The sequence below is a fragment of the Corvus hawaiiensis genome, chromosome 8 (genome assembly GCF_020740725.1).
Source record: "Corvus hawaiiensis isolate bCorHaw1 chromosome 8, bCorHaw1.pri.cur, whole genome shotgun sequence".
Classification (NCBI taxonomy): domain Eukaryota; kingdom Metazoa; phylum Chordata; class Aves; order Passeriformes; family Corvidae; genus Corvus; species Corvus hawaiiensis.
The window spans coordinates 30,156,535-30,172,413 of record NC_063220.1 but is presented as its reverse complement, the minus strand read 5'-3'; the positions used below and the strand labels follow the sequence as shown (position 1 = coordinate 30,172,413).

The 15,879-nt window shown below is 40.1% G+C and overlaps 1 protein-coding gene across 9 annotated transcripts in view; it reads left to right on the top strand.

The window, feature by feature from the left end:
* Positions 1 to 15,879, top strand: part of FAM13C (family with sequence similarity 13 member C) — a 115,588-nt gene that overhangs the window by 94,657 nt on the left and 5,052 nt on the right. For 6 of the 9 annotated variants that reach the window (XM_048310511.1, XM_048310510.1, XM_048310516.1 and 3 more), the window contains 6 exons: positions 3,906 to 4,116; positions 5,086 to 5,224; positions 6,572 to 6,653; positions 8,471 to 8,682; positions 13,246 to 13,329; positions 15,640 to 15,735. In XM_048310511.1, the coding sequence (XP_048166468.1) occupies positions 3,906 to 4,116; positions 5,086 to 5,224; positions 6,572 to 6,653; positions 8,471 to 8,682; positions 13,246 to 13,329; positions 15,640 to 15,735 (824 nt within the window). The remainder of the gene's footprint in view (positions 1 to 3,905; positions 4,117 to 5,085; positions 5,225 to 6,571; positions 6,654 to 8,470; positions 8,683 to 13,245; positions 13,330 to 15,639; positions 15,736 to 15,879) is intronic. The other 3 variants (XM_048310515.1, XM_048310514.1, XM_048310518.1) reach the window with 1 other exon arrangement.

The window sequence follows — 15,879 nt, the reverse complement described above, 5'->3', positions numbered from 1 at the left end:
AGCTCCACCTCGGATGGAAGTCCAGGGTTTGTACCAGGCTGAGAAGAGAGTTTCTAGAGGATGTACCATATATGCTCCATCTCTAGTTACCAGCCTTTCCTCAGTGAATCAGGCAAAACAAACACAATTCTTTCGTTTGCCTCCCAGTCAACAAAAATTAGAAAAGTGTACATCATATGTATGGAGAATGAAGACAGAACAGCCCAGTAAGATGACAGGGTGCTTCAGGATGCAGATTTTAAGGGGATGAACAGTAACTTATCTCTGAGCAAAGTCAGTTTACTTTTGAATATGTGAAAACTGAATTAAAGTTGCCAAAGTGAGATCATAAAGAATTGTGAGGGGTGCATAAGCAAGTTTTTTAAAAGGGTAAATATAGAAAATTAGGGTGTAATTTCTGTAACTTTTGGTTATGAAATTACATCAAATATGTGCCTGCAGCAGTGAGCAGCTGAACCTGACTACAGGAAGTTTTAAATTACTTTTAAATTAAAAATCCTGATAGAAGCAATCATGTAATGCGTTTAGGGCTGAACACACTCTATCTACTTATTATTTTTTCTATACAAGAAATTTGTGTGTATTATTGTTTTACTTGAACAACATCACAGGCATAAGTACAGACTTGTGCCATAGGACTTGCTGTCATATGAAGTCCACCTGCTGAACCATGCTGCAGATCATCAGATACTAGAAGTTGACTTTAATTCATGTGGTGGTCCCCTGTCAGTACTAAGCTGGGTGGAGTAGATGAGATGGAATAGATGCTATGGGGCAACCCAGTGGCTTGGGTAGAGGTGGCTTTAATTTCCAGTTTTGGCAAAAAATAGAGGCTAAAATTAGACCAGGCACATGAAGACAGGTAGAACTTTGGTCTGTTCATGGGCTACTTGTAGGATAATGTTGAGTGTCTTGTTTGGGATCTACACAGAACTGGAATCAGGATGATGGCCTTAAGTGTTAATAAAAAAGGGGTTTGTTAGAACTTGTCATCACCCTGAGATGTCCCACTAGAATGGTAATTGTGCCACTGAAAAGAATCAGTCTGAATTATTTGCTGACCACTTCTGACCATTTGGTAGTAAATTAACGCACTTCTAGTAGGTTTGGAACGAAACCCTTTCCTGGGCTACACCACAATTGCACCAGTGTCCAAGCCTTGCAGAGCTTTCTGTCAGAAGGCCCTGGTGCCAAGGAAATGGAAGTGCCCTGCCCTTTGAGAAATATTCCCAAATTTATACGTCATGCAGGTTTTCTCCCTTTCATTTGCTAGGAGAATAAATGAACTTCCTTGAACTTTGTGTGCTTGGTTTTACACTGGAGCTGCAGCAGCCACTACTTGTCCTTTGCATTTAACTTCCAGGAGTGCTTAGTCTTGAATGTGTGCATTTCTTCCATTTCTGAGACTGGGCTGAGCCTATAAAATTGTCTGGTTGTAGATGTCAGGGGGAGCAAATACCTGTGACCATATGGTTTATCAGTGATACAGCCTGTCTCCTGCAAGAAGAGCATTTCTAGGAAATCAGAGTTCAAATGTTGGAAAGTTATTTCCTTCACCTATCACACACAGACTGCCTGATCTTTTTATCACATTGTTTTCCTTTCACAGTGAGGGCACTGTTACTGAATACGACTATAAAATAATTTATTCCTTGTAATAACAGAACATGAAAAACTCTGCAACTGTTCTTAGTCAACCTATTTCACAGTGATTATGTGTTTCTTGAAGTTCAGAGATGGTGAAATTAAAGCAAGGGAAGCCAGGTTCTTCTCACTGACAATACTGTTCTTCAGAAAAAACCAACCCAGCAACAACAGATCAAAACCCAATCAAAGGTATTCATTTTTAAAAGTCTTACAGGGTAAGGAAAGAGTACTTTCCAAAAAGAGAGAACACTTTTGTTTGCAGAACATCAATTATTCTAGCCATTGTCACTCCCAGGACTTGTCAGTGCTCTACCTGTGCTTCTCCCTGGTGCCTGCCTGGGGGTCTCTCTGTGGGAGGATTTGAATCTCATACAAGATTTAGGAGATTTGGGTGCTGCTCTGGTATTTTGGAGAGCTGAATTTGACCTACAGAGTATGAAGTACTCAGAGGAAGGATGCAAGGTTAGAATTAATAATCAACTAGATTGTTAGAATTAATAATCAACTAGATTGTCTCATTGTGAAAATGCTTAATGTAATTATAATTGATGATGCTGTTAAAAGTAGATGAGCTTATAAATACAAGAGTCACGTGTAACTTTTGCTTGACAGACTAAACTGTGATTATACAATATACAATAGGATTTTTTTTGTTGTCTGTAAAGCAAAAGCAGTTGGATAGTGCCCAATAAAATTAAATTTAAGCCATCGTAACTACTATTTTTTAGATAAACATGGGGTTTTTTGTTGCCATTCAGAGCTGGTTTTTCCCCACCGTCCCAGTGCACCAGTAGGGATTTGCAGTTTTGGTATCTGTTGGGAAGAGGGCAAATAAAATGTACTAAAAGGTTCCATTAAAATCCTGAAAGAAATACTCACTCAGCATGGGAATGTCATGTCCCAGGTGCAAAGGAGAAAATCGAAAGAAAGTGAAGGTGAAAGAACTTACCTAAACTTGCCAGTTCTTCTGAGACTAAATCCATGTACAGTTGTTTTTCCGTGCAGTTTTAGACTTCCAGTGAATAAAAAGATTCTGTGAAATGTATTAGGATGCATGACATACAGCAAATATAATACTGGTTAGAACTGACACACATGCTGCCTGGAAATGTGAAATAATAGATATAAATTAAAAGGCTGTATATATGAATGGGTTTAGAAAAAACCAATAACTTAGCTGGTGTAAAATATTATGTACCGTGGAAACTGCTGTAAGGGAACCTGAGTCAGAGCACAAACTTTGCTTTAGCAAAGCAAGAGAGAGAACTTTTGGAAAAGAATTTTTATGAGATTGTGGAGTTTCTCCCTAGAAAGTTTAATCTGTTTTAAATCCCAATCATCTGATAGCAAAAATATTGATTAGGTTAGATCATCCTCATCCATTTCAACTACTGAGGGTGAGGAAGAAGATTCAATGAATATTCTCTTCAGTGTGCTCAGGTACAGCACAGTGAAGATGGACCCCTGGTATTCTGTAGGTAGGCAATGTAATGTGCCTTTTTTTTTCATGCTACCCATAAACAGAACCTGTGCAATGAGGCTCATCAATTCCTACCTTTTCTAGCTTGACCATTACTATAAAACAGATGTTGCCTTTTGAGGCACCTGAGGTGAGGTTTGTATTTGCAGTCTAAGACATTGTTGACATTGTACCACTCCTCCAAGGAGCAGCCACTGCCCACGACCTCGAGTAAATAAATTGAATGTTCTTGGTGGTGGTTGTTATTTTCATAATTTGTGTTCTTTGAGCCAAGGGTCTGTTACTGCAAAGCTGAAAAAAATCCTGCAGGATGCTGCAAGCAGCCCTGGAGGTTCTTAGCACCAGGACATATTATGTTTTTGACCTTCCTTTCTCTTCACCAAGGGAATAAATAATAAATCACAAAATTAAACTTATTGTGGACACTCATTGTCTTCTTCAGGAATGTGGCTTTCAAAAGCAAACAGATCTGTGAAAATATAAGTAATGCTTCTATTCTGGGAAACTCTCCATCTTTACTTCATAGTTTATAAATACACCCACCCACCTCCTCCTGTGGAACTCAAAAAGGATTTATGTTAAGCCAGTGACAGTACTTCTATTTTCTCATCCTCAGTGCTATGTCCACCCTGCATGCAACACTTTGCTGATCTGTTTGCTGTTCACTTTGAATACTTATGCTTGGAATACTTTTGTAAGGACAGATTTTTATTGACCTAGGGAGCTCAACCCCATGTGAGTGACCCTCAGTCCACACTGATTTATACTTTCTTTCTAGAGCCTGTGCCAGCCCACAGGGACTGGCAGAATGACATGGAGAGCAGCCCACAGGAGCATCACTCCCTAGGGACCAGCCGACTGCTGTATCACATCACAGATGGAGACAATCCTCTCTTGTCACCACGCTGCTCTATCTTTAGCCAAAGCCAGAGATTTAATCTAGACACAGAGTCTGCCCCTTCTCCACCAAGTGCTCAACCTTTCATGATGTAAGAAAATCTATTTTAATTCCTATGTATTTTTAAACCTTTTTCTGCAATCCACAACCTTTGACTCTACGTGGGGCATTTTTAGTCATTGTTGCTTCATAAAAAGGAAATTTTCATATTGTGGCATATTTTGACACAGATAATTTGCAGCATCAGAAATAGCAATAAGTCTTTCCTCAGTTATAACAGTGTATAATATTGTTTGAAGTCTTCATTAATTATAGTTAGCAAAGACAGTTTTAAATGTCAGTTAGTAATTAGTCTGACGAGTGAACAGAAGATAGACAGGGCTATCAAGGTATGATACTGAAAAATTCAGCTGTAATTGAACTAGAGCTCGAGTGACTGATGAGAGGTGACAGTGTCATAAATCATATGAACAGTCCATGTATGCGATTTCCAGAAACCAAGCTTGAGTTTCAGAGAGAAATCAAACTTCCTTAAAAGCTCATATACAGAGCTTTAGCTTCAGCTGCATACGGATAATAATCAGCTCTATTGACTTGCAACTGTAAATAATCAGAAACCAAACTGTCTTCAAAATGATAATGTTTATTCCCAGTAATAAAAAACTCCCTGAGCTTACTTCTACAAATCATGTCACCACAGTCTCCTGTTGTACTTGGAAGACTTGTGAATAAAGGTGTGGGTGTTAAATGAAAATACTGGATCAGGCTTTTGCCTACTAGATTAATTTTTTGAAATATATTCATAGATCCCAAGTTTAATTAAAAAAAAAGAGAAAATGAAAGACAGATGGTGAACCCATTAGAATACCCTAGGGGTACCTTCAAGCAAAAGCAATTATTTTATGCTTACTTTGTAAAACTAAGCTGTCTCTATCCTGTGAAAGAATAGAATAGCCATGAATTCTGCAGTGCTAACTAAGTGTTAAGCGTGCCTGAAAACAAGGCATGGTCCATTACAGCCAGCTCTTAGATCCCACAGCTTTGCTTTCGGCTTTTGTAGGCCAAGAAGTTCTTCTAGATGTAGCTGTGAAGACTGCAAAGAACCACAGACAGTAACACAACTTACCAAGCATCTTCAGAGCCTCAAAAGAAAAATTAGGAAGTATGAAGAAAAGTTTGAGCAAGAAAAAAAATACCTGGTAAGACAATAATTGAAAAGGAAAATACTCCAAAAGAGAGGCAAGGATCCCAGTGTATTTAAACATTCAAAACAATGTGAGATAGGGTATTTCTGATAAAATGAAATAGGAAAAACTTCAGCGAGGGAATAACTTTTCAGCATCTTTCAGTGTATGCAGTAGTTCTGAGACTAATTTACATTTTCTTTGGATTACCCTTGTTGTAAAATACCCATCTTTGAGAAGTGTGAATCAGTGAAACACGGCTGACCGGCTTGTGAAATAAAATGGTGCAAAAGATGAAAAGCTACTTATTCACTTTGTAGGAGTCATTTGCTTGGAAACTTGTTCTGCTGTGCAGATTCCTTCATTCAGGCAGACTCCTGTAAACCTCCAAAGCCTGGGGCTCAGTTGAAGCTGATGGCAAAAATCGGAGAAATAAAACTTGTGGGGGTTATCTGAGGTCAGTGGTGAGCACTGTGCTGGGAATTGTGCAGTATAAGAGTATCAAAATGTGCCTGATGCTCAGGATGTGTACAACATGAAACAGGGAAGTTTGTGACATTTTCTGCCTCTATTAAAATTAAGCAAATTATGTATTACCTTGTAATCCCATTAATAACTGAAAACTTAAACTTGTGAACTGTATGGCCCTGTGGTCATCTATGCTCCTAGGAGCAAAATTTCATACCTAAACAACCCTCTAACTATGGCCAGAAAAGAAATTATTTCAGAAGCTTGATTTTACAAAACTGTTTTGCCATTTTAATTATCTGAGTTCTGAAGATTCAGTGTAAATTCACTTTAATTTGGAGGCAATTTCTAAATGCAAAAAACCCCCCTGATATACAAAGCCTTTGTTGTTTGTTTCTTTTGAAATCACTCTTGCACGGGATTTTTCATTTGATTAATTAAGCAGGTCAGTTGAAATTTTTAAAATGCTGTTTCCCAAGAGAATCCCTGTCCTGAAGCAAGGGCTTATTCCTGCAGGGGACAGAGAGCTTCAGTTACCATCCTGGAAATCACTTAGGAACTTGACTAAAATTAGGTATTTGATCAATCCTTTTGAAGTCACTGAGATTATTTATCCAATTAGTCAGAGATTGAAACGTTCATTGCTGGGTTTTTTTGGGGATCAGAGACATGACACTGAGATCCTTGTAGCACTGTGTCACAACGGGGAGAGCTAAGCCATGACAAATTAATGCCATGATCAAGCCAGATGCTCTGCATGACACTGATAGAGTGCAGTCGGAACTCCGGACATTTTGTAGCACACTGGGGGTAGGGAGGGTTTTATCTGTGTGATCCTTTTACTGTCAGCTCCTTCTGTTTCTTTACATTCTTTCCATTTTCCTTTGCGTTCAGCCTTCGCATGGTGACAAGACTTCCAATCCTGAAGTTCTGAAGTGGATGAATGCTTTGGCCAAAGGTCGGAAGCAGCTCAAAGGTACATAATAGCTGGTTGTGTCCCTTTGTTGCTGAAGCTTTTGGAAGTGGGAGTGTACCTGGAACATTTTAAAGTCAGTTTTGTAACCTCACTGCTCTGCTTATTTTTCACAGTGCGCGGCAATAAGTGTCCCATGGCAACAAAGATATTATGTGATATGACTTACCTTGATTCCTGAAAGCAGGGATTAAAGTGAGCCAGTTCAACCTTCATACCAAGGCTAGAAAGGGGAAGGGGGAAAAGCCATCGTCTCTCCCTCATCATTACAAACATTCATGCAAAGGGTGATGCTATTCTGTCTACTTTTATGAGAGTCTGAAACACAGAAGTTAAAAGTTTCCTTCTAATAGCACAAATGTAGGTGCAAATCTTTCTTTAAAACTGAGGATACACATCTTTAAGGATTTTATTTATTTTGATCATAAAACCAGATCTTTCCTTGATATTAAATTTGGCCTTCAGGATCAGGTTTTGCCCTTGACTGTCTGCATACCAGTCCATTAATGTCTGTGGGTGTATCACATGCTTTCCCTTGGGGAGTCTGTAGCCAAGACTGATTGATTATTTTTAAAGGCTATTTATAATTTATCTAATTTTTTTTTTGCCCTGTTATAAATGGATTCTCACTACTAAATAAATTGTATTATTATCTTTCATTTCTGTTCTGGATATAGCTAATAATATAGATATAGAGGACGTGATTGTGGTAAATAAAGAAATAGAAACCCATCTTTCAGTAAATTTCTTCTGGAAAGTTCTCCCTTGAGTACTATCCTGTATGATTACTAGACGAAGATGATGATTATTATTGTCACAAGTATTATATCCCCTTGAACTCTGAGTTGCAAATTGAGGAAGGACAAATGAGAAGAAATGGCCAATACACATGGTTACATTTCTGAAAATTGTATCTCTGACTCAACCCTTGCTTCTCCTATCCAGAGGGTCTGGCTTTCATAGATCAGCCTCACTTTCACACCCCAAATGCCTCAATCCTGTGACAACCCTTGATTTTTATTATCCTGAATAATGGCACTGCTTTCAAGTGAAGCCAGATCCATGAGGTTAACATGATAAGTACAATTGCAATGGAAAACACTCAAATGCTTGTAGGTCCTTCTTCAAGTATGCAAGGCTTGTCTATCCTTTCTAACTCTATGGGTTTACTAAAAATTACTGGTTTTCACCACAAAACCGGCCTATATCCGCAGACTGTCACAGCTAAAAAATTATGTTACTGTTTCTGCATGGATTTCAACAAATTTAACACAGTTGGAGACATCAATCTCCTGCCTTGCCCAAGGTCCTTCACCAGACAGGCATATGCTTGGAACGAAGTCTGGTTTTATGGGAGCTAATTCAGATTTTAATTCAATTTCCTTGTTGCTCTGTGCAGGTCCCTCGAGCTCCAGGGGCTTTGGCTGGGTGTCAAGTTAATACAGTCACACACTTTATCACATCCACGCAGGCGGCTGACTGGGAAGCTTCTGTCTTCTGCTGGGGTGCTCAGGTGTTCTTCTGCCAAGGAAAGTCATTTAAGAAAGTGGCTGCTTCTCCTTGTGAGGGCCACTTGAGCAACCTGGCTGGCATGGCAGTGTGGCCTCTGGAACGGGAAGGGACAGTTTAAATTGCTCTAGGGAGCAAAAGATGTTACATGCTAAAGGGAGGCAGAATTACTTTCCTACATGTGTGTGGTACAATAATAATTGTGTGCAAGAAGCAGGAAAGTTTTGGTGTGTTTTTTCCTAGTAGTGTCAGAGGAAACTGCTTTGCAAATATTTCTATTCTATTTATTTGCCATGCAATTTGCCTTTCAGAGCTGAAACTCAGAATGTCGGAAGAGCAAAACTGTAGCTCCACAGCGCCCCAAAGAAACGAGCACAGTGAAAGCAGTGGGACCTCTAAAGAGGCTGGCACACAGGAGGCCACAAGCATGGAACCAGCTCCCTCCGTGGAGGAAACCATGGACAGTGTGTTGAGACGACTGAAGGAGAAAAGGCAACACTTCAACCTTCCTGAGACTATTAAGGTATTTAAGAAGCATGGCTGTTCCCTCAGAACTCTCTCACCTGAGGCAGATACTGGTGTGTGGCTGGCTCAGGGTGTGCACATCCTCTGTCTGCTGGCGCTGCAGTGCATTTTCTCTGTAGTGAGGTGGGAGCTCTAGTGCAGCTTCCTGAAGTGACTCTTCTGAGAAGAGTTGCTCAGGTGCAGAGGTGCAGAAGGCTTTTTCAAGCAGTGCTAATCATTTTTTGCTCAGAGATGCACATGTGAATCTGTTTGCCAGGCACTGCTGGACCCTGCCAGCAGTGTGAGAGACTTGAGGCTGTGTGCCCAGAACTGCATATCCTGGTGTACTGAAGATGGTGACAGCACAGGCACCCTGAGTCCACAGAAACTGTGTGACTAAAAACATTCCTGAAGATATTTTGATGATAAAGGTCCCCTCGCAGCTGAGAAATGCTAAAGCCTCTGCACAGTCAGTAGCATGCACTGAGGTGACAGGGACAGCACAACCACCCAGACTGCTTTGCTCTCCTGACCTTGTATGTTTGTGCTGATCCTGCCTCTGCTCTTCCACGTTCTCAATTTCTCTTCTGAATGTAGGAGTAATAGTCTGTGAAACGTGATTGCTTGGCTGGGAAATTAGTTTTTGTTTTAAAATTAGTACATATATTAAAATTTAGCTGTGCCTTCACATTCCTGGCACACTATAGGGTTCTCTAAAACAATACGTACCCCCCAAACCCCCACTTTTCAGGGGGCTGTTTTTGCTGTCAGATGATGTTGCTGTCCTGATGCCATTACAGCCAAGCAAGACAATAAATTCTGCCCTCAAAGGTACCTAAAATCCAAATGTTGACAGTAAGGTCTAGACTTTGGCTGGTGAACGAAAAAGGGGAAGGGGTGAGAGGGTGAAGAATTAAATGCTAAACTATGTGAGAACTAAGAAATTATTCGGAGTGGATTTCAGTAGCAGAGCGTACCCAGCAGAGGTAATTTTTAATTTTTGTTTTGCTTCTATTCTTGGTTCTTAAACAACTAGTTGCTAAATAAAAACCAGGACTGTGCATAACAATGCCATGCTTCTCAGATCTTGAGCTCTGCATACATGACTGATTTTTCAATTGTTTCTTTTTATATGCTACTTTTTTATAAAGAAAAATTAAATTGAAAAAGAGTTTCATAACCAGAAAACAAAAAAAGGAAACAAAACCTTGCTGTTCTGCATATAGTCCTAAAATACCAACAGTGCAGACTGTAGGATAATATTTTCAGTCATTATTTTTTTTTATTAATGGAGTGAGATCAGATGACACCAAAACAGATGCCTGTGAGGAAATCCTGTCCAAAAAACTTTCTTATAAAAGTAAGTTGGGTGTGGGTATCTGTCCCACTCATTTTTCAATTTTTCAAAACTTCTGATTTTCCAAGAAAACCTTCTAAATCTGTGATATAGCAGCGCTGACTTGAAATGTTCTCACAGACAATGAAGCAATGTAAATTAAATGTTTGCACATGACAATATTTTTTTTTTAAAAAAATCTTATTAATTTTCTTCTTGTTTTCTTGTGGAGAGAACTTGTGTTGTGAAAACTATCTGTTAGCAAAGGTGCTTGGTAATAGTTATCCAAAAGTGCTGGGGAACAGAGGCTTGAGCAGGAATAACATGAAATCAATTTGATCTATTTCAAAATGGTATATTTTAGTAGCTCCCTAAGCATAACATTAAAAAGATTGGATTTTGATTATGAGTCATCCTGGACTTTTGGGGGAGAATGAGATTTGTGGCACTAACGATGTGAAATGAATCAAGGATATCTGTGGTAACAGCAAAGATCAAAGGCTTCATTTCAGCTACAAACAACTTTGTTGTTACTGTAGATATATTTATGTGCAACATTTTGTTTTCTATATAACATTTAGATCCTGCACTAGAATCTGAGCTAGATTAATAGTAAGCTAAATAGCAGCTAAACGTTTCTTTTTTGATATTTAGTTATTTTGAGCAAAGATAGCATTTCCATAACAGCCTGCCAAGTTCTCCCCTGAAGGTCACTGTGGAAAGCCTCTAAAGCCTTGCTGAAACACAAATGAGAGAATATGTGTCCTTAGAAAGGTGCAGAGTAAAATCCCAGTATGTCTAAAGAGCACAAACCACAAGATCTGAATAGGAAACAGCAGAACGTGGTTTCCAGAACAAAACACCCCTCTTGCAAACAAGCCTGTGAGTAAAGGTATTGAATGAGAAGGCACAGAGAAAATTGGGGTTGGCCTGTGAATGGCTCAGTAACCCACAAAGGAGTGAGCACTTGTTACACCTGTTTGTGTCACTAGCTCCTTGTGCAGGGAGACGGTGATTTATGTAATAGCTCACCTTGGGTTTAGGTACAAGGCTTTAGAAAAAAATAAAGATTAAGAGCATGAATGTAGGAGTTCAGGAGACAAAAGGCAAACAAACACACTTCGAATCGTAGTACTCAAAAAGGTGCACCAAATCCCCCCAAAAACAAACCCAAGACCCAGCTCCCAACTTTGAATCCAGTCCGAGTGTTCGGTGGCTGGGGCTGCGATTGCTGCCCAGCTCTGGCTCACCAGCCCTTCCCAGCGGGGTAGGCTCGGAGCTGGCCTGACCTCGGCTGACGGGAACTGGCACCGCTCTATGGAGGTGTCATGGCACTCGTCGCCTTTCTTTAAACTTTTTCTTTCTAATTTTGTGTTAAATGCTGCTTTGTAATGAGCCGCCACACATCCCCTAGTGGCAGACTAAGGCCCTGGGAACCTGACTCTGTGCCTGCAGGGAAACAAAGCACTGCCTTTGACAGGGTCCAGGCAGGCCCAGCCCTCACTGGACTGTCTGTTCTTCTGTCCCCAGAGTTTGTATTTTCTGTCTGGAAAAACAACACTGAGCTTGAAGGCATAAGCATGCAGGGAACAGAACAGACTAGTAAAGGAGATAACTGTATACAGCATTTTGTGTGCCTCTGTTCCAAGTTATGAAAACCAAACTACTACCTTATCTTTAGGTGAAGTCCCCCTTGTCTTTCTTCATATGTGGCAAATTTTTGCCTTCTGTTTGAATGTTTGCAGCCTGTCCCCCAAGGCTTTTCTCAGGCTGGTTCCCTTTATGTATCTGTTTTCTCATCACTGACCCACTTAACTTCATCTTCTCCTTGGCTATGAAGCAGTGTTTCTATTTAATTATCATTGCATTTTCTGCTGCTGTATGTAGCCTACAGTCCTAAGATGTCTCAGACAATTCTGCAGTTTGTGACTCCAGCAGCCTTCTCTGATTTTGAAATTATCAGCTATTTCAAACTTAGCTGAATACCAACCTGTCTTGAGATTGCTAATAAAAGGAGCTAATGAAATAGGCTCAAATGCTAAGCCCTGTTGAGATCGTTTCTCTTGTGTAAAATCAATATTAATGATCACCCCATTTCTTCCTAACCATTCAGCTGCTCCAGCCTTAATAGTTTTTGAAAGAATTAACCTTGTATTAATTGCAGAACTAGCAATAAATAAACAAATTAGCTAATTTATAATACTCCTGCATTCTAGTTAGCAGCTCATCTTTTAACATGAATGACAGACGATTTTACAGTGATTAACTCATGCAGACCTTTTAGGAAAATGTGGTTAGCAGTTCTGATTAATGGCTCTGCGCTGTTTTTGCGTTTGAGCATCAAACAAAATAGGTTTTGCTCCTCTTGAAGTTAATAGCAAGGTGCTCTAATATTAGAAGGGTGTCACTTCTTCAAGGCTCGATATATTTTTAAAAGTAGGGTCCAATTAGTGAAAGCATTTCTCCAAGTTGTCACTAAAAGCTGCCTCGTCATCAGCTTTCTGCAGAAAGGTCCCCTGTATGTGTGTGCCCCCGAGTCCAGGGTTCTTCACATCACTTCATCTCCCCCACACCTCTGAACACTGGGCCCTAATTCAGGCAGCTCCATTGTGATCTGGCAGAGACTGTGGGAAATGACATTCACTTCATGTGCTCCTTCCTTGGTGTTCTGGCCCAGGTGAAATTACGCAGGTGTCAGGAGCAGATCTTGCTGGGGAAAGGGAGGAGACAAATACCTGTTACATGGTGTGCTCCCCACAGCAGACACCTGTACAAATACTGGTCATTCACCAACACTGAGAAATCAATGTTCTTTTGGTACCAGTGATTCATATTGCAATTTTTGAACAGATATAAGCTATTTACCATGAATGGGTTGGGTTTGCATTGCTGAATCTTTCTGTTCTATATTCCTTATCAGCCAAGGCAAATCTATCTCTCTTTCTTAATGAATAATTAAAAAGTTGAGGAATGTCCTCTCTGCATTCTTCCATGTTTCTGAGTACTTTATCTAGAATGGTGGTTGTTCTCATTTTTTGCAACTAAACATATTTAATATATACGTAATGTAATTTTGGACTTTTTTCTTGCTAAATTAATGCCAAATCCCCATTGACCTCAGTGCAGACAGAAATAGAATTCATTATTAATGTTTGTCTGGGAAGAAGAGATTATTAAACAGATATGTACCTGTACCCATGTCATGAAATCCTGACTCACAATCTTATAAATAACTTTTTCAAATAGGATATGACAAAAAAGCAAATGGCTTTGGAAAAAATCAATCTTCAGAAATGTCTACTATATTTTGAGAGTATTCATGGACAACCTGTAAGTATGCCATGGAAAAACAGATAAATTAAAAATTATCTAACATCTCTAACCAATATTTTTGGACTGGTATATTAAATATATTTAGATGAATTTTACACAGTTAACATAATTTTAGTTATTTCAAACTAATTTTCAGGTATAAATGTTATTGCCTGATACTGATGAATTTGGTTTATATGTCAGAAATTAAAGTAAAATAAAAAGTGGCTCTGTATCTCTCTTCATGATTGAAAAATGCAGGATTTGATGATTAAGTTGGAAGACTACATATTCACAGCAGATTTGGCTCTGCTATCATGTATGATTAGAATGCTTATCAGCTGAGGAAGGTTTTATATAGGGCACCATCCGAGACATGAACTACAAAATCACATGACCTGACATATGTGTTTTGCCTTTACTACACAGCAGGACTTAAACTCTTAATTAAAACCACTTCAAGGGACTCCTTTGCTGAATGTAGGTGCAAACCAAAAAAATGCCTTAGTTGGTGAGATGATGATTTGAAAATTTGTCTACACAGCTGAGGAACTTCTTTTTGATATCACTGTCTGTATTCTTGTGACTGTCTCTGTTTCTGGCTAGTAGTAGTTGTGGTAGAGGAAAAGGGAACTGGACCAGCATTTGTCCAAAAATATGTCAGCTGTTATAAGTATGATCATTCTGATCTCATTTTTGTTCATCTTCTTTGGGCTTGGAATGAGAGCTGAGGGATGGAGTGAGTATACAAGAAGGGCACGAAGAACTTATGCTTCCTAAGAAGGAAAACAAAAAAGAAATTATTTGTGCTATGTAGAGGTAAGAGACTTGATTCAGAGACAGAAAAGAGAATACCAGGGCACCTTTGTAGCACAGGGTTCAGAGAGGATGTTTTTTCTCAGGGCTGAAGCAGCTCTCTAACAGCAGCACTGAAACACAGTGGAATGTGCTGGGGCTGATACGTGCCCGGCTGATGTCTGGTGTGGCTCAGCACCATCTTTATCCAGACTTACCTGAACAAGGCCAGAAAGAGGCCACTGACCAGGTTTAAAGCAAAACCCGATCTATTCTGGCTTGTTTGGCATTCCCTGGAGCCCTTACGTGTAGTAGTTAAATGGAACATGACGCCTGGGGAAGAGAAGTGGCCTGGCTGGAATGGGCAAGCCCTAACACTCTGCAGTGAAGTGTGGCTCTAGAAGTGGTCCCTAAGCACTCCATCAGCCAGACACGTGCAGTGACACCACTCTGGGTTTGCCTACTGTCCCCCTTGCTCCTGCTCACCAGGCATTTGTCTGTCTGAGCAGCTCTGGGCTATTGTCTGTGCTGTCAGCCAGTATGTGTCTCTTCAGACCTGCCATGTGTTCACTCATCTGAGCGGGTACACCTGGGCCTCTCTGCAGTGCCAAGAATCAGTGAAATTGCACCCAGAGGGTGCTCATAGGTGTGGGAGCTGATGAGCAGAGGCTGATGGTGGACAAGTGTGCACATGACCCTGTTTGGACATTTCATCAGGGAGGAAAAAATGTTACTTTGGCAGGGGGAGGGGTGTGGTGGTGTGGTTGGTTGGTTGCAGGGGTGCTGTCTTGTTTTCTTTTCCTTGAGGAATTTGCTAATTTTTTTTCCCCCCTTAATGCAGTAAGTCAATCTAGAGCACAGCTAGTTTCCCTAAGGTTTATTTTTGTATTTTTGAACATTTGTGGCTGGACCAGGCTCTTAACACCTGATTTAAAATAATATTCTCTTCCAAATCCATGCTTCAAGTGCTCATGGAAGACTTAGAACAAAGTAAATGAGCAGATGGTAAATCCCAGCTGTGGAAGGCAGCTCTGGTGAGGAATGCATGGAGCAATCCTGCGTGGAGCCAGCCCCATGTGCAGGCTGCAGAGCCGTGTTCTTGGCACTCTCCTCCATCCTGCTGGGCCCATGAGTGTATTGTCCCAGGCAGGCTGAGGCACTCCTGCTGCTGTCATCACAGCTAAGGAGGTGAGCTGGCAACGCAAGGCACAGCAGCAGCACATCTGAACTCCCACTGCTCTAGCAGCAGCCTCAGGGAGAGAATAATTTACCCTCTGCCTAGGCAGTGTGGCTCAAGAAAGTGAGGAAACCACACTGGGTATTCTCCATTAGAAAACAGATTATCATTTTCTTTTTTAGAAATTGTATGGATTAAATTACAGTTCCCATGGAATATCTATGGAAGCAAAATACACATCTGTTCATACTCTTCTAATACCTTTTTCACTTTAACAGGAGAAATTAAGAACCTTTAAAATTTACTTTTTTTTTTTTAATTTTTGAGGGCAATGTTTTGTTATGATTTCTCTTTAGGTAACTAAGCAAGAAAAGAGTCTCATGAAGCCTCTTTATGACAGATACAGAATTATCAAGAAACTTCTTGCTGCTCCATCTTTGATCACAACAATTGTAAGTTGGAAAAATTCACCCATTGTCAAGGAAACATACAAAACACTGCGTTTGATTTGTACCTGTATGTCACTTTGGCAGCAATAGAACTACTGATGTCCAAAAAACTGCTCATAGGCTAACACAGGGTATTGATATTTCAAA